General features: G+C 41.0%; 2 protein-coding genes and 1 non-coding gene across 11 annotated transcripts; 2 read left to right on the top strand and 1 right to left on the bottom strand.

Moving 5' to 3' along the window:
* Nucleotides 1-759: 759 nt before the first annotated feature.
* LOC129168679 (microfibrillar-associated protein 3-like) lies at nucleotides 760-15,439 on the bottom strand. 5 transcript variants are annotated; one of them, XR_008566312.1, is made up of 4 exons: nucleotides 15,376-15,439; nucleotides 14,798-15,055; nucleotides 11,349-13,890; nucleotides 760-906 (listed from the first exon to the last, which is right to left on the bottom strand). XR_008566312.1 is itself a non-coding variant. In XM_054754213.1 (3 exons), exons 2-3 carry the CDS (start codon nucleotides 15,012-15,014, stop codon nucleotides 13,250-13,252), a joined length of 858 nt encoding a protein of 285 aa, XP_054610188.1. In that variant the 5' UTR covers nucleotides 15,015-15,055; nucleotides 15,376-15,439; the 3' UTR covers nucleotides 10,384-13,249. The 5 variants fall into 5 exon arrangements, 1 of the variants encoding a protein (XP_054610188.1); XR_008566314.1 differs by lacking the exon at nucleotides 760-906 and adding an exon at nucleotides 3,723-3,985; XR_008566313.1 differs by lacking the exon at nucleotides 760-906 and adding an exon at nucleotides 9,425-10,365.
* On the top strand, nucleotides 11,553-11,624 carry trnae-uuc (transfer RNA glutamic acid (anticodon UUC)). The gene has a single exon. It is a non-coding gene; the product is annotated as a tRNA-Glu (tRNA).
* On the top strand, nucleotides 14,922-20,181 carry fam114a2 (family with sequence similarity 114 member A2). Of its 5 annotated transcripts, none has more exons than XM_054754210.1 (14): nucleotides 14,922-15,087; nucleotides 16,790-16,988; nucleotides 17,045-17,144; nucleotides 17,222-17,323; nucleotides 17,401-17,507; nucleotides 17,904-18,038; nucleotides 18,104-18,268; nucleotides 18,341-18,464; nucleotides 18,950-19,035; nucleotides 19,103-19,195; nucleotides 19,309-19,433; nucleotides 19,507-19,579; nucleotides 19,657-19,710; nucleotides 19,787-20,181. In XM_054754210.1, exons 2-14 carry the CDS (start codon nucleotides 16,812-16,814, stop codon nucleotides 19,886-19,888), a joined length of 1,443 nt encoding a protein of 480 aa, XP_054610185.1. In that variant the 5' UTR covers nucleotides 14,922-15,087; nucleotides 16,790-16,811; the 3' UTR covers nucleotides 19,889-20,181. The 5 variants fall into 5 exon arrangements, with proteins under 5 accessions (XP_054610185.1, XP_054610184.1, XP_054610186.1 ...); XM_054754209.1 differs by having other exon boundaries at nucleotides 14,923-15,087; nucleotides 16,781-16,988; XM_054754211.1 differs by lacking the exon at nucleotides 14,922-15,087 and adding an exon at nucleotides 15,671-15,882 and having other exon boundaries at nucleotides 16,781-16,988; nucleotides 17,404-17,507.
* The last annotated feature ends 345 nt before the right edge of the window (nucleotides 20,182-20,526 follow it).

Genomic DNA, 20,526 nt, shown 5'->3' on the forward strand with positions numbered 1-20,526 from the left:
TATAGTGGATCTCTTCACATTCACAATTCAGCATTCGCAACCCTGTTTTTTTTGGCAAAAAAAGTCATTTTTTTTAATTTACAGTCATCCCTTCGCAATATTGCGTTTGATTAACGCTCCTTCTCTGTATCGTGGTTTTGCGGTAGATCGCTGTTTCGTGGTAGGCTACGGTCTATTATTAGTCAAAACATATTGAAATACAAGTGATTTAAGTCTAGCATTCTGGTCACTAGGTGGCAGTAATGATATTACCTTACCTTAGCACTGCATGAAGTCATAAAGTCAGCCACAGCATGTCTAACATGATAGAATGAAAAAGTTTTCTCCTCCCATTCTGTGTGGAAGTGGTAAGTTTTTGTCTTCTTAGCCGTTTAAGCAGGCAAAGCCAGAGACTCTAATGTTAATTTAATAGGAGGAGTTAATTGGTGCTTTGATGCCATTATTGTTATAAATTTTGTTGCAGGTTTGAAAAAGTAAGTACAAAGATTAGAAGAAAAAGTACTGTAATAAATAATTTCGGCGGAAAAATATAAAATTGCTTGGTTATCAACTGAATTGAAGACACATAATGTAAGAAAGTAAGCATGGCATCCTCACATTTAAAAGTTAGCATATTTTACAGAGAAGATGAACATAAACGTTTGCGCAGTTGTCAAATTCATCAAAAAGCATCTCCCATGTTCCCCAGGTGTTTGCAATAAAGGAATTAGCACATCACTTTTTTCAGGTGTAAGAAATCAGAACGTATAAGTGCTGCACCTGCTTCACTTTCCTGCAGACAACCGCCACCTGTCTCTCGGAGCTTCCGAAGGCCTGCTGTGTGCGCCGCTCATGTGATTAATGTTCAATCATGGCCGCCAGCGTCTCCCGGCAAAAGGCGAGCTCGGCGTGTGCGTCTCACGGCATCTGCAAGAGAAGCAAACAAAACCTGAAACGTTGTCATTTTCCATCTCTGGAGTTTTCCCGCCCCGCTTCGCCTCGCCTCGCTCTCCGCCATCCATCACGTCTCTTCTTCTACGTCGGTGTTGCAGTTTCGTTTGCACGTTAGTGTTTGTGCTACTAATGGGGAAAAAATGGTATGTTTGGTAAGTGAAAGGGCATGAGTGAACTGATGCATGTGATTGTTCCTCATTGTTAAGAATGCATTTTTTGCTTTTCACATATTGGAGGCACACAACATGAATAGAAACTGCAAAACAACGTAAAAGCCAGCAGGGAGAGTTTTCCAAACCTCGGCGTGAGTTAAACAACGTAAACTACATTTTATTGGTCATTAACAGTAATAAGCCATTAAATATTTTGACCAGAAAGATAACAGCTACCTGGTGTTCACCACCAAAGCAAAAAAGAAGGCATTGGAAGGTTGTCAAAGGGAATTTGTTAAACCTCCCCCCCGTCAATGGCTGTGAAAAAGCAATTTATAACATCAAAAAGATTTTGTCCTTGCTCGGAGTTCACGCTCACTCTCCTTACCGTCTGACATCTGATGTGGATGTAAAATCAAACAAAGCCGCGAGCTCTGATCATACCTGAATTCACACACTTTTGATTAAGTCGCAGCCAAACAATAAGATGGGTCTGCGGGTTCTTTGCTCATATAGTGACAACTTTTTTCAGTCCAGCCCTTGACTCAGACACAGCTTGTTTGTTGGAATGCCATGAGAGAACCTCTAAATTGCACTCAGAATGTCATAATTATATCAGTGGTGACATCTACAGTTATGTTACACTATCCAATTTAGTTTTGGGCCTTTTCGGTACTTTAAGCTTTGATTTGGTTACAATACGCATATTTAGCATTTCCCTTGTAGACGCTCCCTAAATATCTGACCTATGCCATCCCAATTTTCAGCCCTCCTTTGTATGGTTCCAGTCGCAGTACTTTTCTTTTGTTTAATTCACTGGCGAGTTACGTATCGCCATCCTGCCAACAATCTGACTTACCATTCTGAACCACACCGTCACAAACCCAACTGAACTGTACTGCAAGGTGGAAACTGTGACTTCTGGCTGACACAGAAATGCACTGGTCATTTTTTTTTAAATAAAAACGTATAAAGACCGTGATCAATTGGCAATTTGGCTGTACAACAAATTGTTTTGGAGCCTGAAACATTTGGAAACATGTTACAAAATATGACGTTTTTGCAATTTACACCACTCTGTCATTTTCAAGTAAATGCTGAAAATGGTTGTCTGATGCCTGTTTAGTGTTTAAGATAATGTCTGACAATGCTACTAGTGGAATTGTATTACTTTCATCCATCAAATTAGAAACCCCCACATACGGTATTCAGAACACGATTTTGGTTAAGACGCAGGAAGTTGTTGCGTATGCTTGTATTAGTGGAGAATAAGCTTGATCAATTGTATAAAAACTGACTTTTTGGTTGTTTCTACACAGGCTTTTTTAAAGTTGCTTGTCAATGCCGTCCTTCCATAGAGCGGAAAAGTTTGTGTTTGTTGTAGTTTTTGACAACAGCAGCACCAGCTGGAGAGCAGCAAGTCAAATGTGAGCTATTTTTATGCTCTGCTGAGTGAATGAATGAATTTGACTGCCAAAATGGAGGATTATATATCCGAGCTCAACGGATGGTGATCAGACTGTTACAAAAAGTATCAGAACTTTTCCTGGAGAAGGATAGGGTGCATGTACTTCATATACAAATAAAAGACCACAAATGTTTTTCAGTTCATAAAAAAATGAATAATTTATTTCCATCAGAGTTCAGTCAGCTGCCGCCATAATAGTTTCCAAGCAGAAGCTGTAATAATTCTACATTTGATCAAAGTTACTTATGATTTACCAGATCCAAACACATACAGTTGCTGTTCAGACTTGTTTGCAACCTTAATCACAGAGTGGTTCTATTTACGCTCGTTACATTTGACTGAGCGCCAACTTTACAAGCACCAGCAATCACTGGTTCCGCTTCATAACACACCTCGTATGTAGAAGAGATCCGTGGGTGCTATATTTAGCCAGTAGGGGTGCGCATTAAAAGTGAAAGTCAGGAAGTGTTTCTTGCGTCATTCATTTATTCCATAACTAAATACAAGCGATCAACAAAAGTGAAGTAAGTATCCGCCACACAGGCGAGTGGGAGTGGAGCTTCCCGCCCGATTGTACATAAGTATCGCCGTGCAATGAAAGCTGCCATTGGAAAAGGACCATCTGTGGAACGTGGCTCATTGCAGAAATAAAAAATAGAAAAATGAAGGGAAAATGGAGCAAAAAGGCATTATGTAATTAAAATGCTCAAACGTTGACATTAATAACTAATAAAAACAAAGATTTGTCTTTAAATATACTGTATGTATATCATTGTTTTTTTTATTATAAATTGATTTATTATTAGGTTGGTTTGGAGTTCTTCACTTTTGTCTTATTTTTTCTCTCATGCACATTTCTGCAGTGCCATCTATTTTCGTACCGTTTTTCACACCAAGCAAGATGCAGTGTATCCTGTTGGGTTATTTCCTAAGCGCTGCATTATTAAAGACTCTTTCTGACTGAAACGTTTTGGTCTGGCTCTGCATCTGGGATCCTGATTATCTTCATTAAACTTAACACGCATAAAGTTTCTTTACAAAGTAATATCGCCAGCTACTGGCCTGGCATGCATATTACAAATTTGTAGACGTTTTTACAGGTCCATGTGAACAAGAATCATTTAAAAAGTTTTGCCTTAGGAAGTTGTAGTAATAAAAAAGATTTGCTGCCACGGTGCATGTTTGGTCCTGCAGACGAGTGGTCCAACTTGTACTTGGGTGTAAGTAGTGTGTCAGAGGAGGGAAGAAAATACAACATGAGTGCCCACATCCTAACTAAAGCCGCATTTATAAACGTGTTATGATACTGCTACACTTGCCCAGCAGTGACGAATGGTAAGCCCGAAGGTTCTTGTGAGAAGAGCTGCATGGAAATGGAGGAGCCAGCCCCATGAGTTTGAAATGCATCATTAACAAACTCTCATCGAGACCACTGGAAAGACAGAAACCAGACTGGTCGGGAAATCAATAGATCGAATCAGTATGAGCAGAGTAGATGATGTGGCAGGGAACGCAGGACTCTACGCTGCAATACTGACGGATGGTTCATCACTTGAACTCCTACAGTGTTGTTTGCAGTGGGTATATAAGAATGATACAAATTTGTGTTTTACTTGACTTGTGGAGATATTTAAACACAAAAAATGTGAAATCTCCTAAGACTTTTTAAATAAAACAGCCTGGAAGGCACTAAATTATATTTAATTTCAATAAGACTTAAAAAATCATTTCCATGTTGATGATTTTATGAGAATTGTGTCAAAGGGTTGCTACAACTTCACCACTAGGCAGAGCAACTATAAAGAAATCCAGCCGATGTCCTGTGGGTTACCTTGTGGTTAGGGGTGTCACCGGACTCCCAACTCAGGAGACGAGATGATACAGGAGATTGGGTCCACGAGAAACGAGGCGAGATTTTAACATTCATTTTAGAAGAGTCACAAAACAATGCATGTTTACTGTCACACAAATTTACGCTAAACAACATCATTGTCAACATTTTTGGAGGCCAGATAAATGACTAATGTTATGATATAGCGTAGCAGTGTCACGAGATCACAACATGAAGAGAGTTCTTGTTTGGAGAAAAGCTGTCTCACAAAAACAGGGCAGCCAGAAGACAGACTGAACGATGGCATCGCTACTATGAATGATAATACAGTATAATATTAAAGTGACAGTGTGCGAGGCAGTATTGGGACTGTACATTAAGTGCCTTACGCACACATTAAACCCTGCAATCCAACCTACCTGGTGTTGTCAGCGTCAGCGAGTAACACGTGGCTGATTTTTTTTCCATCACAGTTCAACAGCTGCGGCGCCAATGTCTAAGCAGAACCTGTAGTAATTCTATATTTGATCAAACTTACTTGAGATTTGTCAGATCAAAACATGCAGATGTCCGGACTTGTCTGCACCCTTAATCGCTGCTACCATTAATCAACATCAACATTAAAAGGGATACTTTGGATTTTTTGACATGAAGTTCTATGACATCCCCATCAGCAGTGGAGTGTATCAACAGCGACTCACCCCCCACTTGGTCTCCTAAGTCTAGCTCTGGTCGGATTTCTGTGATCACTGGGGTTTCACAAGTAAGGAGTTTGGCTTCTCAACAATATGCGTTCAAAAGTGTAAAACATTTGCATCACAAAAATGCCTACTCAAAAAAAAAATCTGACTTCACTAATCATTCTATATTTGTCTCCCGCCGTATCCTTTGTCGCCTCTCCATTCTTGTGTATGTAAGGAAGATGCTCGCAGCTTGTTTACGTGTGTTCCACAGGGGAAGAAGACGAGAGCGTCTTTGTCACGTACACTAGAATGGAGTGTGCAGGGAAATGGCGGGAGGCAAATATAATGCTGAGCAATTTTTTTGGAGTAGGCATTTTTATGAAGCAAAAAAATCCAAACTATCCCTTTAATAATAATACTCTGACGACCATAACGCCGCTTCATAACACACCTCATACAAAGGGAAGATCCGTGTTGACAATATAGCGACATGGTCGCTATATTTAGCGAACAAGGGTGCGCGTTAAAAGTGAAAGACAGGAAGTGTTTCTTGCGTCACGCATTTACTTGGTAATTAAACACAAGCCGTCAACAAAGGTGAAGTATCTGCCGCGCAGTAGCTGCATAAACCCCTCCACAATGCAACACAACCCCTGACTAGCAACAGAACCAAGAAGGCAGAGCTTGGACACAATTCTCCGTCGCCTGGCAGCACCTCGGCCCCTGTCCAAAGCGCACAGGGACCATCTGTGGAACATGGCTCATTGCAGACATAAAAACGAAAACCCAAGGCATAATGTAACTAGAAAAAGCAACAATTTTGACACTAATAACTAATAAAAACACAAATATTTGTCTTTAAATATATATTTAACATTATAAACCAGCATTTCATGAACATTTGACAGACATTACAAATTGCCTGTGAAAAAATACATGTCATAAACGCCAATTCCACAACTTTACAGACAGAAAGATGATATATTAAAGGAAATATTGCATTATTATGATATTATTTATTATTATGTAATAAACAGTGGTTTATGTGGTCTCAAAAATGTTCGTTAATTTGTGGGACAATGTTTCAAAATGCACCTGCATTGTTTTGTCACTCAGTTCAATTAAAAAAGTATGTTTGTCCAGGCATATTTTTTCATTGGACTTTTCTTAAAATTAATGTTAAAAATTTCATCTCGTGCATCGTCTCGTCACTTGAGCTGGGTGTCTCGTGGCGCCCCTATTATTAACAAAAGGTTCTTCAGAGAGCCGGTGGAGTGTACTGTATGCCTAATGCTAGAGATAAGCTTTTTGTTCAATATGTGTGCTGGTTGAGTGTCGTTTCCACTGAGTAGCTTTGCTTATGATGGTGTTTGCGCAAGCTGTTGCTCCCGCGTGGTTGCCATCGCGCCATCTATTAAAGCCTTCGCCGAAGAAAAGTCAATCTGGTGAGAGTACTGCCAAATGAGCAAACACACATTGATGATGTTTGTCTGCGGCCGATAAAACAAAGCGGCAGATGAGACAGCTGCCAAGAGACATTTGGTTTTTGACGGTGGGATTTTTTTATTCCTCTAGTTCTGGATAAAAAAAAAAAAGAATGATTTAAAATGTCACATTCATGAGATTCATTGCAGGAAATTGCCACACAATTAAGTGGCACTTACAGAGAGAGGTTGGATGTTATGTACTGTGTGTTGTATAAAGTGCCAACGTCAAACATGAGCAGCCAGTCGACGGAGCCTAATGCGAACACGAAATGAACCCGAGGATGCAGATGTTCTCGCATTAACATGTAAAAGCGGAGAGAACGCTCGGCTTTCATCTAAGAACATGAGCGCTGCACGCTTCTCGTCTGCTGCCATATTCCCGACATCCTGTAAATACCATTTTTAGGGCCCCAGCACAAATTATGTCGGTACGATGCAAATTCCACTGATGCAAACGTAGCGCAGCTCATTAGAGCTCATTTCAGCCAGCATTAAGCGATTCAATGCAAAACCTACACGCACAACAAGCAACAAGGACGAGTGACTAGCTACCTAGCGGCTAGTGAGAGTAGCTAAGGTAGCAGTTTACTTCTTTATTCAGTTGCCGTACTTCTTCTCAAGTACCAAGTTCTCAAGCACATCTGAATTAAAAGCTGCCCTACACCGTCTAAGAGCCGCATCAAGCCAACGTCAATGGGAACATAAACAGGAAGTAAAACCATAATAAAACCAGTAACAGCACTAAACACTTAACAGAACTGTCTTATGTTGATGTCAAGTGTGATGGATTTGTTTCTATGGCTATATAAACATGGAACCTACCAGAAGAAAGATTAGATTAAAAGTTAGTTTCTGTTCTTTAGTAAGCAGCAGTAGAACGTAGGTAAGTTTCAGGAAAATTACCAACTAGAAAAGTTGTGACAGCTGAAATATCTAAACAACTACACCAACATAAACACAAAGAAGGGGTTGTTTTACATCAAAATAAGAATTTATTTACAAATATAACACCATGAACTATTTACAATTTTCACATTTGGAACTGAACTGTGTGTGTGCACGCATGTGTGCGCCGGTGTTGCGTTAAAATTTCCCTACAATGCCTAACATTCTACACGCTACACTCCTCCACGCTCTCTCACTTCCTCCTTCCTGTCATGTGTGATTTTTCCATCGACATGATCTCTCCCGATCTCTTATTCAACTTCTGCCACCTTGCAGCTCTTTTTATTGCTTAAAATTGCTCTAAAGTGAAATGCATTGGTGGAGAGTTGCATCACCTCTTTTTGCCTCTCATGCACAAAAACAAAACGTAAAAGACTTATAAATACGTTGTTGGGATTGGGCGTTCGGGTTTATAAAAACATGTAACTACGTCTGTGGTATTGAATGAGTTGATTACCAATAAATAAACCATTACCATTTTAAATGGAGTCTGCTTACACAAGCTAATGAAGAGCTGTACCTAGTGAACAAATGAGTGTTGCTGGTGTAGCGGTATCATGCAAGCTTCCTGTTCTTGTGACTTGGGTTCGATTCCAGGACAACACGTTTGCTTTGGTTAATTGAATCTAGCAGAAGACAAAATAAATTAGCTATTTGTTTGTTTCATTGAACATGGCCACCACAACGGATCCACAGGACACTGGACCTCACTCAGTTGTTCTACCGAGAGGGGAAGTCATTCAATTAAAGTTTCTATCTTAAATTTATCAACGCCATAGCCTATAAGTCACTGGCTAGTTGCCGTGACCCAAATATGACAGAATGTTATCACCATGCATTCAGTACATAGCTGATTGTGGGCCTTTGGCAGACCCTAAAATACCGAGCCTGGCTCTCTGACAGCCTGTCTTAGAGTGAATTATGTAAATACAACCAGATCCTAAAGCCCCATATTTGCATGGCGGCATGAATAGTAACAGCTATTACATTGATGTCACGCAGCCTTATATCACAGACAAGCACCTCCCACCTCCTTCCTACCTGTGTGAGAGAACATGGAGGACGTAGGTCAATACATATTCCATGAGTTTGAATACTGCATATTTATCACGTGTCTGCCATCCTGGGGAGTCCGTATGAGGCTATGCCACAGAGCGATCTTTGACCAATCGGCCAAAAGCGAGGCAGAGTCATCTAATTTGATGGTCCTGCCAATTGAAAATACTCAGAGCCAAGCCAGCAAAAGGCGGAATCACGCTGGCTGATCGACTGTTGCCTGATGATAAGCAAACCACAGCAAGTGCCAAAAAAACAAAGGGATTTAGAGAAAATCTACAGCTATTTTCACACCAGCAGCGATATTTTTAATCTAAACATGTATTATTATTTACATTTTAATGTATTTTTGGTACAGTGAGCTAATATTTTATTTTATTGGTTGAGCTAGGTTACACATGACAGATTGTTAGGGGCTTAAACAGGGGATTTTGTGGAAATCTACATCTATTTTAACATCAACAGCATCTGTATTTTAATACTGAATTTTATATTGATAATATTTGATTTTTATACCTTTTTGGCTGAATTTTTAGACAAAAAAAACAATGTATGTGCTGAAATTCTACAGGTGTTTTCATTATTAACACTATATATTTTGCATATTTAACATTTTATCGCGTTAGCTGGGTTTCACATTGCAAAAGAAAACATTTCTGGACGTAAACAAGACCAGTATCAGTAATTTAACAATATTGCATTTATTATTAATAATGGTAATTCATCATCCATCCATCTATTTTCTATACCGCTTATCCTCATTAGGGTCGCGGGGGTATGCTGGAGCTTATCCCAGATGACTTTGGGCAAGAGTAATGAATCATATTATTATTATTATTTAAATAATAGTGCATATTTTAGGAACATTTTATTGGATTATATGAGTTTCAAAAAGATCAAACATAAACAAGCTGCTTTGTGAATATCTCCAAGTATATTTATGGCGCTTGGCGCAGGTCTGCGGAGGAGGAGTTCTTCTCTAGTTTGAAATACATTTAAATACAATAAAGAGATATATAGAACGTGTAAAACAATTACAAATAATTATAGAGCTTCATTTTGCAGCCTTGATGCTGTTAGTGGCATTTTTTCAGTTCAGATAGCGTTGCTTACTCTAGCCAGCTTTAAAACCTTAACAGCAGCTGCCTACTGCCACCCGCTGGTGTGGAGGGTAGGATCATCTTACGGACACTGAGTTGAGTAAATTGTGACTGTTTTTTATATTGTTGCAAAAGCTCATAACCACAGAAGACTCCAAACATGTCTTCTTTCACTTGTTTGGGCAACAATTTGTACTATGATGGACATGACCGCCACCTACGGGACTGTAGTGGGACAGTGCGATGTAACAGCCTGCATGTGACCGCCATAGCGTGTTTTGCCGTCTGTGCAAGGACAACCAATCTTCTTCATACTTTACATTGAAAATAAAATAACCGAGTTTGTCCTACAGTGTAGAACTTGAAGCAAAGAGGAGCGTATTTGGGATGAGGCCAACAAATTACGGGAGTAAACACACACACACACACAATGATGCGAAGATACAGCTGCTGCAACTAATGAAGGAAAATGTCATCGAGCACATTGTCTCTTTGGCTCTCGTTGCTGTCCTCTAGCATGATTGTAAATACAATAAAACACAAAGCACAGTAAAGGCACGCAGGACAAACACATTTTCATTTCAAGTAATGACTCAGTCATTTATACATGCACGTGTTTTATTTCCAGTCCATGACATCCATTGGGTAATTCAAGTCCTTCAAATCTTCCTTCCCTCTGCTTGAAACTCGGGCTTGGTTTGATGAATGATCTGTAGAGCAGATCAATTCTATTTAGATAAGCTCCCCTCCAGAGACGACAGATCAGGGAATGGGGGATGGATTTTGGTTGTTTTTTTTTCCCTACTTCTCTTATTTTTTGGAGCGATTCAAGGTTATTGTGATTTGCGCTGCTGTGCAGCCTGATTTTTAAAAGCAATAGGGCAGACTTTAACCTCACTGTGGGAGTAATTCACTGGGTTTAGCCTGCAGCAGGGGTTTCTGTCAAACCTCTGATGGACTTCATATAATCCAGTGTTAATGTCATTTACCGATATATAAAACAAAGAAAGGCATAAAACACGCAAACTATGAACTGACTCACCATTCGTGAGCGTCTGTAGTTTGTTTTCCAAAGTGAAGAAGATAATAACAAGGTTCGAAGTGTGTTTTTACCAATTATTTTGTCTTGAGGTGGTGGTGGCTAACATCAAAAATCCAGTTCTACACAATTAACTGAATGGAAACGGCAACAATGCCATTGTAGAAAAGTTCTGGATGGTTCCTTGTAACTTTAATCCACAATGAACTTCTCCCCAAACACAAGACACATGAATTAGGCGTGCAAGCACCAAACCATATTTTAAGAAACTGCTGTCACAATTTCTTTAGAATTGTATTATTTTGTTTTCCTGTGTTCCGGTTATCATCACTGACCTCTGAGGGTTTTATAAAATAAAAAGCATGTTAACGTAATTTGTCTGTTCGTGTACGACGGTAATTTACAATAAATTGTTACACTCCTTGCTGTTAAGAAAATATATATCGCTTCAAAGGAGAAATATCTAAAAGAAGCATAAAGATATAAAGTTAGGACGTTATAGTTCACGAGTTAGGTGAATGAGTACATTTTCAGTTATGCTTTGTGTGTAATGGCGTCTGCTCGTCATAAGTGAAATTTTGACAGCAAAAAAGTCACAAGTAACTGATTTTTAACGCTTATAACGAAATGGCTGCAACTGTTCGACACACTCACCTTGTTTTTAAGTTTGCCTTGCATTGATGTTGAAGAAGAAGCTGTTGATGTCGTAATTGTTCTCAGCTAGGCTAACTTGGTTAAGCTAGTTTCGGCGTGTGACGTAAACGAGCTTGGACGTAAACTAACATGTTAGTAGAAAGGTGAGGTCGCAGACGGATATATGACATAATGAATAAACCTCGACAAACGTATTTGCTCGTCTCCCATATGGTCTAGCGGTTAGGATTCCTGGTTTTCACCCAGGCGGCCCGGGTTCGACTCCCGGTATGGGAACGACGTGTTTTCCTGTTCAAACAGAATTATACATCAAAATGCTTTTACACTTACACAAAACCGTCCAAAATCATTATACTTTACCTTAATGGGGAACTACTATTGGCTACAGGTAAGTACACCCGGAAATCCCACAGAATACACTGACCAAACATTAATTTAACTTCAATTACGTGGTGTCTTTGAACGCACCCCCACAATGCTCAATGACGTGTTAATGTGATTTAAGTGTTCTGCTACAAAAACGACTAGCGTTCAGCATTACCGTCGATGTATTTATTTTTATATTATTTATCGATTTATATTTATAGAGAAATATATGTTGCAAATTATGAATAGGCTTGAACTCTTATTAAAGACCGCTGTTGAACTCTTGGTTTGGCCAACACCGCCCCACAGAGGTTGATATGAGTCACAACACACCACTCGGTCAATGAATCACACTGAAAAACTATTTATAAATCAAGTGCTTTGTCTTCCATTGCTGCGCACAGCACAAAACACATTACAACGGAATAATTGTGAGACTTTTTCTATTACAGTTAACATGTTTTAGCGAGACTAATGTTAAAATGATAACAGTAATCTCTTCTGCAAAAGGTCACTTGGTATTGCGTATGTATTTTCTTGTAAATGGCTTTTTGTCGTGAAGCGCAACCTATAATTAAGTGTTTTGCTGAGTAAAACTGATGCAGAGATCAAATATGCGTTTCCCTTTTGTATGTGTCGGTGATTGACAGCACATGTCGACACAAAAACAAGTGTGGAGGGGGATGAGGGGCAAAGCGAGCACAAATCAACATGAAACAGAAATACAGCTCAAATGGGAGAGGAAAAGAAGTAGAGCTCAGATGATAATAACATGGCTTGGTTCCAGTAAGAGTAGATTTCCCCACCATATGAAATAATGGAGATGGAATTCAAATGTTCCAGGGTCAAACTGTGGCCATCATGAAACCTTTATACGGTATAAGATATATTTTAAGTGACTTTCTTATAAAAAAAAAAATACAAGTGTAAAAATGTGTAAAAAAAACCTTCTGTAACATTAATATGTTAAAACATTTCTTTTAAAGTTTCCTTTGCTGTACTTAATTTTCCGGTAAATAATCCAGCTCATAAAAATAGCACAAAACATCTTTTACTAAACTATTAATGAGCCTTTTAATTTGATTATGTTGTTCATCTATTAATATATCCCAAAGTATTTTTAAAATATATATTACAAAAATAATCAAAAGAGGCAAAATACAAAATGCATTTATTTTCATGTTTACTCATTTGTTTCTTTAAAGTTTTATTTATTTTATCATTTATTGCACTTCACATAAGACAAAAAATATGTATTTATTTTTATATATTGTTTTTCATGTATAAATGTTTTATGTACAGTCATTGTCTTTACTAACAATAATAAAATGTGTTAATCTACATATTAATTCTATGTACTTTACTTTGTACAATTTTCTTTTTTCTTTAAACAATTTAAAGAAATTACTGTATTTTCTTAAAGATTTTTGTTTAGTTTATTCAGATTTTAATATCTGCTATTAACAATCTAGCAGCTTTATTTTTTATTGTAAATGAGGTGCCTTATCTGCATGTTTTTGAATCCGTGAAGATGTTCAAGCTTCATGTGGAGCTTGCGTCGAGTGCACCGCCACCTGGACGTCAGCGCCACTGCTCCCTCCCTCCTCCCCTGATATCAACACCACCTCTTCTTCCTGTTTCTCTGGGAGATCTACTTCCTGCCTGCTCTCTGGAGACTCGGTCTCAGGGTTGATGGCGTCCTCCACAAATGTGCGGCAGTTGAGGATGAGCGGCGGCAGGGGGACGCTGCGTGCCAAATCCTCTATATGCCGCGCAAACTCCTTGGTCTTGAACTGCGTCACCTTGGCCAGCTCCAGCGTCTTGGCCGACGTGATGATGGGGATGTGCTTTGCAATCTCAAAGGCCTTCTGGAGCTTCTCCGCCCCGTCGGTGCGGAAGAACTCGTTGATGGCTAGCTCGGTCTTCTTCAGATGGCTGCTGACCATGCAGAGCAAGGCCACGTTGAGGACTAAGGTGATGGAGAAGGTCACCAGGCAAACGATGACGTAGTACAAGCCCAGGCCACTGTCGGTGTAGGCCACGCGCACCGTGATGGTGAAGTTGGCGTCCCGGACCTCTGAGTCATTAGAGGCGACACATGTGTAGCGGCCACGGTCCTCAAAGGAGATGACACTTATGTTGAGTTGTCCTGTCTCGTCAATGTTCCACTTTCCACCTAGAACAAAAAAACCCACACTAGTTAGTCCAGCTTTAGCCAAGTTATATCACTTGTGGCTACGCAGAACTCTTTAGCCACCATTATTTGCCCCTTTTTTTTTTAATCAACAGCATTTCTTTGGTGACTTGAAGCTCAGCTGGGTCAGAAAGCCAAGAAAAGACAAAGAAAGCCGTCAGGAACGTGGTTAGTCACATTCAGCTAAAAGAACAAGGGCAAGGAACCATATCTGGTAACTTCGCGATGCAACAGTGGTAACTTGGCCTCAATTTTATGCCTTTTCTTTGGTAACTCAAGGCTCAGCTGGACCAAACTGCCAAGAAAGGATAGGGAAAGTCGACAGGAACATAGTCATGCTAATTATGCAGTTAATGCAGACAGCAGCCACTTTTTTTTAACTCCTTAGCTATAAGTCATTTATCCCAATTTTTCATTTATTTGACAGCTTGGAGCTAAGCTGCCTCACAAAGCAGATAAAGGACAAGGAGAATTGGCAGAGAGTCATGTTGATTTATGTAGCTAACATCATCCTACATTTAATTTAAATCAGCACAGTTTCTTTGGTAATGTGGGGCTCAGCTGCCTCATACATTCAAGAACGCACAGGGAGAGCCGACAGCAACAAAATCCAACAGACAAACGCTTCAAAATCTTTATTTAAAACACGACTTAACTGTAATTTACGCATTGTAATTCACACAAAATTGCACTTGTGGTCGTTGCTGTTCCACTTAAGTCCTGTAGATGGCGGTAGTGTGCATTTTTATCAACAACACTGAGAAATCAAAAGCAGCACTTGCGTAATGCAAATTAACGTCAAAGCAGCACTGTTGGTAAGCGAAAAACACATTTTGTGCACTGCGTTTGCGTTTGTTAGTCGGCAACTTCCTTCAAAATGGCCGCCTACCTGGGTCGTCAACCAGCAGGCGTCCGCTGGGGCTGTACCACCTGACGTCATCGCGGACTCCCGTCACGTTACACTCAATCAGGACACTGGTTCCTTCCCTCACCACAATACTGGAGGACGTGGACACTGCTTCCGAGCGCTTCGCTGTGCCATCTACCATCCAGATGCAGAATAGCACGAGTGCTAACTGCACTGGGCTGTTTTTAGCTGTGGACATGCTAATGTTCTAGCTTGACTGCACGTGTAAATATGACATACCTGCAGAAGATGAAGAAATAGTAGTTTAGCAGGTTAGGCAACATTTTTTCAATCATTACCTGTATGTTTGCAAATACTCTAAATGATTTGAACAAAGTTTAGCATACTTAAATGTGAACTCATATTGATTTAGTAAGTTATATCTGAATTCCCCTCAATTTCTAAATCGCGTCAAAAATTGCAAAGGAACACTTGAAAACATATGCCAGTAAATCAGGTCTTCTCACTCCTCCGGCGTACTGTAATACTTTTAAGTATCTGTTTAATTAAAATGCTTACTAATTGTACTCGTATATAATAATTTGGGATTTTAGCGTTACCGTCAAAACCGCTGGAAATCAAAACAACCTTCGGTGCTTCTACTTCCGCATGCAGGTATGAACTGGAGCGAGTGGGTGTGGCTTGCTATCAGGTTAACGCAGTACATTTTTAAGTAAGATTAAATTATGATTGCAGCATCATGGTTTTGCGAATAAATAAATACAATTTAGACAACAAAGAAGACACCAGAATTATGTAGGTTTCATGGATGAAGCAGCGCTGCTTACGGAAATTGTTTTATTTTCAGGGCGGAAGTAGTGTTAATTTTACGGAAGTGTCTTTGACATACGGGCTTTTATTGCGAAGTCTTCCAACCGGATGAGTTGTTTTGCCTGTACACAAACAGGAGCGAGTAAAAACAATGTGACGTGGCTAATCCATCCGTGGAAGACAAAAGACAGAAACACAAATATGAAGAACCACTAGACATTCCACCCCAGATTAGAAGAAGAGACGTGGACTCCGAATTAAACTGCAGTATACTGTAGCCGCGTTAAACGGACAAGGTAACTACTAACCATAAAGACTGAGTCCACTGCTAGCATCAACACAACGCCATTATGGTCACATTGAGATAGAACCGTTCGTTCACTATAACTTCAATATATCAGCTGTCCTATTTCTTTGCATTGAAATAACACATCAGTTAAAAGAGCGAGTTTAGTAAACAACTTGTCTTACGACCGCTTTAATGTCTTCGATAACTCAAAAGATAATGAAAGGACAAGGAGAAGCGACATTAAAGTTGTCAGAAGTTATGTGACTTCCAAATGGAAAGTGGACTGCTTGTACAGGTATAGTCTAGACTTTGTATCTCCACGTATAAAGATACTGTGTGTCTTTTTGTTTATGATTGGCGTTGAGTAAACTAACATCCAGCCATGTTTCTGTTTTTATTTCATTATATTAAGTTGTTAACACCATCCTAAAAGTAGCATAATAATTAAATAAGTCCAATAAAACATCTAATGGTATACTTATTTTGCCTTAAAACAATCACATATACCATATTTCCCAATATAGTAGCTGGTGGCATGTATTTACTTAGCTGCGGACAGTACCAGGCGTCCATTAGGTGTAATGACTTTATTTAGTCGGAGGCTTTGAGTTGTTTCTAATCACAATAATATAGACTTGCCATGTGTCGCTGAGGTTTACATAGTTTGGGGTTGGAGGTCAAACACGTGAGAAGCGTGGCCGAGAATGACAGTAATGCGATCACCCTCTCCAGTTAGATGTGATAACCTACACCTTTTTATAAAGCAAATCAAAAGAAATATTCCGAAATCATCCAGAAAGTCTATACTCGCAGCACGCTCGCTCAACTAAGGATGCGTCATACAATGAATGCGATCAATCCACCCCGAAACACAGCAGCTGTTCAACTTAATGGTGATTTTGTAGTTGTTTAAGGTAATGTGCTAAAGAGCGGACAATGTCGGACTGCAAAGCTAACGCACCTGAGGCGCCCGAGGTGCCGGACACCGAAACAACCGACAGCGCCCCACCTGACGTCATGATGGACGTGGCCCCCACGAGAAAAGCCAGGAGGAGGGTGGAGCCTAAAGCGGAAGTGGAGGAGACACAGAAAGTAGAAGAGCAGCCTCCAAAGGTAATAGTAATGAGAGTTTAGTTTAAGAGTATGAGTAATTAGAGCTTTTCGCTTAGGCATCCGGTGAGTCCACCGTTTCCCAGGGAGGGTGGGGTTACTGGGGCAACTGGGGGAAATCCATCCTGTCCACTGCAACAGCCACTGTGGCCACTGTGGGTAAGTATGGCTGGCTGTCAAAAGACCACCAAGCCGGCTCACCTTTATTGCCTTTAATGCTCCTGTTTCTTGGTCAGGTCAGGGGTTGACCCAGGTCATCGAGAAGGCCGAGACATCGCTGGGCATCCCGAGCCCTACTGAGATGTCCGCTCAAGTGGCGGAGGAGCAGAAAGAAGAAGGTGCAACATCCAAGCACCACCCCGGTCCTGCAAATATCCCTTTAACCTAACACGACGGTGTGGTCTTCATATTCCAGCAGGGGAAACTCCTGCTCAGACTGACCAAGTGGTGGGAGATGGCGCGTCAGCGGTCGGGAGCGCCATGGGGATGTTGACATCGCTCACCAGCGTCGTCCAGAGCACAGTAAGCCTGAAATAAAGCACTGTTTATTTATCTGTACTGTACAAATGGAGCTCGGAACTGAAACCAGGAAAACAAGTGTATTCAAGAGTCAAGTTGCATGTTGAGTAAGATAAATTTGTACATGTTGGCAGGTCTGCACTGACATTGGCTTAATAAGAGTAAGCTTATTCTTTTGACGCGCTTCTTCATTTAATGTCAAGACGTTTAGCTCAAATCGTCAGCTTCTACCGCCTGAGGCGTACTTGATGTCAGGCGCTCGATCTCCTAACCATGAGGACATTTTAGCCAGAAGTCAGAAGCCTCCAAAAACTATGGAAAATGCCACACTTAAATGATCATTAGTCTGTGAAGGTGTCTACAGAGAGTTCTAGCTCACCGATATTGTTTTGCTTGCAGGGCAAGACGGTCATCAGCGGTGGTCTGGATGCTCTGGAGTTCATCGGGAAAAAGACGATGGACGTGATAGCAGAGGGGGACCCCGGCTTCAAGAAAACCAAAGGGCTCATGATCAGGAACTCAACTCTCTCGCAGGTAAACAAACGAAGCAGGTGACTGGGGACAGAGCCCGGCCGATGTCTCCGTCCTTGGTCGTCCAGGTGCTGAGGGAGGCAAAGGAGCGAGAAGAGCTTCAGACATCCAAAGAGGAGTCGTCGGACGCAGAGAAGAAAGTGGTGGCTCATTACGGGATGCTGTTTGACGAGTATCAGGGTCTGTCTCACCTCGAGGCTCTTGAGATGTTATCTAGGGAAAGCGAGTCAAAGGTTGGACTTCCGAAAAGATGTCCCCTTCTACGAGAGCGATGGCGACATGTGTTTATGTTTGGTTCCCTGCAGGTGAAGTCAGTGCTGACAACGCTGTCTGGAGATGAGCTGAGTCAGCTCAGAGAAGAGATGGAGCGCATAAAGGAATCGTTCTCCCTAATGGAGTTTGATGAGGAGGAAGTGGAAGAGAAGAAAGGTAGCTTAACACCAACTGTTGGGAAGGCTGCACAGTGGCCTTTTTTTTCCCCCAAAGAATGTTTTCCATCAGTCTACCCCAGGACAGATGTGGCTACAGATGTAGTTTACCACCACTGAGTGAATGAAGAATGGGTTCACTTCACTGTGAGGCGCTTTGGATACCTTGAAAAGCGCTATATAAGATGTAATCCATTATTATTATCTGTTGTTGGTTTTACACTTGCGTTCTGTTGCTCCTTCGTGAATCAACAGAGCCATATCTGGATTTTCGTTTGTCAATTAACACATACCATTAATTGAGTGGATGGAGTGAGGTTCCCCAGGCTGGCAAAGTTGGCGTGTAAGCAACTATGCATCCCCTTAACTTTGTTGCCATGCTCAAATGCGTCAAGAATTTTAAGAATATTTTATTCTGGCTAGTTTTTGATTTAACATGCAGAGGGTTTGGTCAGAGCCTCAGCTTCTTCTGCTTGGTAATTCCAGACCACGATGGCTCAGAGTTTGAGACGGAGCTCACAGAGGCCTTGGAGGGCCTGGGTGTTTCTGCTACAGCCAGCAAACTCAGCAAGGTACAGCTAATTACACAACACCGGCTTCCACTATTTAACAAATTGTGACCTCTGACCCCTACCGCAGGCCTGTAAGGACGCCAGCAGTGTGATCGTTGACTTGGGCAAACCAGCGGAGGGCGACGGCGAGGAGGACGTGAGGACGACGTTCACCGTGGAGGTATGGCCCTATCTGTTATGTCATTCCTTTTAGCTGTATTATACAGTGGTTAACTTAAGCTTTTATGATGGCGGCAGTCATAACTGCATAAGTAACGAGTTAAGTTTGAGCAGGAGGTGAACGCCGCAGCCATCAGGAGCCTGGCCCAGCTGACCGCGCGATCCATCGAGCTTTTCCACAAGCTAGCCGAGAGCATCCTCATCTCAAACGCCAACGTAAAGGCGGACGTCCTGTCGCTGTAAGACCGCATGAGGTTGTTGCCTCTTTCCCCGCAGGAATTTTTTTTCCAAACACTTTCCCCCTGCCTTCAGGTTGACGGTCATCCTGTGTAAAGAAGTATCGCTGCTTTCCAAGAAGTTCACCGCTTGTTTAACAGCAGCCGGGGTTAGTTTGCTTAGTTAGTATGACGATAGACACAAAAGGCTTAAACAAATGATTCAGTGATGTTGATTTTTTCTCAGTCAAACGAGAAGGGAGAAGTCCTCAACCCACTTATAACTGGAGTATTCCTAGAGGTTTGTACCTTGAGCTATCACAGTAAACCCACAGAATAAGATGTGTCATTTTAAGTAAAATGTCATGTCTTCGCAGGCGTCCAATAGTGCCTCCTACATTCAGGACGCCTTCCAGCTCCTGATGCCCATACTGGAGATCTCCCACATCCAGAGGAGAGCCGACATGTCAGAGCAGTGAGAAACTGCTTTTTCTACGTGGCGTATGCCATCAAGCAGTGTTAACAATTAAAAAAAAATGTATTCAAAGTGTTAAACTGCAGAATAATTCATACCGTTGCTGCTTTATTGTGAACAATCATTCAACAGAAAGACACAATCAGCATCAGCGGACCTTATTAGCATCCATAACCTCAGGTGGTCATACTGTACATGAAGGAACTACAGTAATATACTGCCAGCTTTTGGTTGTGATCGTTTTGCAGCATAACAATGCGGCAGTCTGTAATATGTGCTTTTGAATAAAACATTTTAAAGGCACATTTGCTTTGTGGTTTTCATTCTATGGCACTACACAAAACACCAAAATCCATTAGTTCCACTGCACACAGGTTGGGAATCACGCATGTAGAGTTGACACGCATTTGTGCACTATGTTCTTAAAAACAGCAAAGTGCCCTTTGTCATATGAAGGATCTTTGATGAGAAATGTTGCAGTAGATTCCTAAAAACAGTGCTCCTGTCATACAGAGGATCCATCCATCCACCCATCTTCTATGCTGCTTATCTTCACTAGGGTTGCGGGTATGCTGGAGCCTATCCCAGCTGATTTCGGGCGAGAGGCGTGGTACACCCTGGACTGATCAACAGCCAATTGCA

The sequence above is a fragment of the Dunckerocampus dactyliophorus genome, chromosome 16, assembly GCF_027744805.1.
Source record: "Dunckerocampus dactyliophorus isolate RoL2022-P2 chromosome 16, RoL_Ddac_1.1, whole genome shotgun sequence".
Classification (NCBI taxonomy): Eukaryota; Metazoa; Chordata; class Actinopteri; order Syngnathiformes; family Syngnathidae; genus Dunckerocampus; species Dunckerocampus dactyliophorus.

Excerpts from the sequence above, each read along its gene's own strand:
- LOC129168679 (XM_054754213.1), bottom strand. The coding sequence starts at position 15,014 with ATGTCCACAGCTAAAAACAGCCCAGTGCAGTTAGCACTCGTGCTATTC. Across the intron at positions 13,891-14,797 it reads CCTGCTGGTTGACGACCCAG|GTGGAAAGTGGAACATTGAC; the intron begins GTAGGCGGCCAT and ends TTTTTGTTCTAG.
- fam114a2 (XM_054754210.1), top strand. The coding sequence starts at position 16,812 with ATGTCGGACTGCAAAGCTAACGCACCTGAGGCGCCCGAGGTGCCGGAC. Across the intron at positions 18,039-18,103 it reads GGAACTCAACTCTCTCGCAG|GTGCTGAGGGAGGCAAAGGA; the intron begins GTAAACAAACGA and ends TTGGTCGTCCAG. Across the intron at positions 19,711-19,786 it reads TAACTGGAGTATTCCTAGAG|GCGTCCAATAGTGCCTCCTA; the intron begins GTTTGTACCTTG and ends ATGTCTTCGCAG.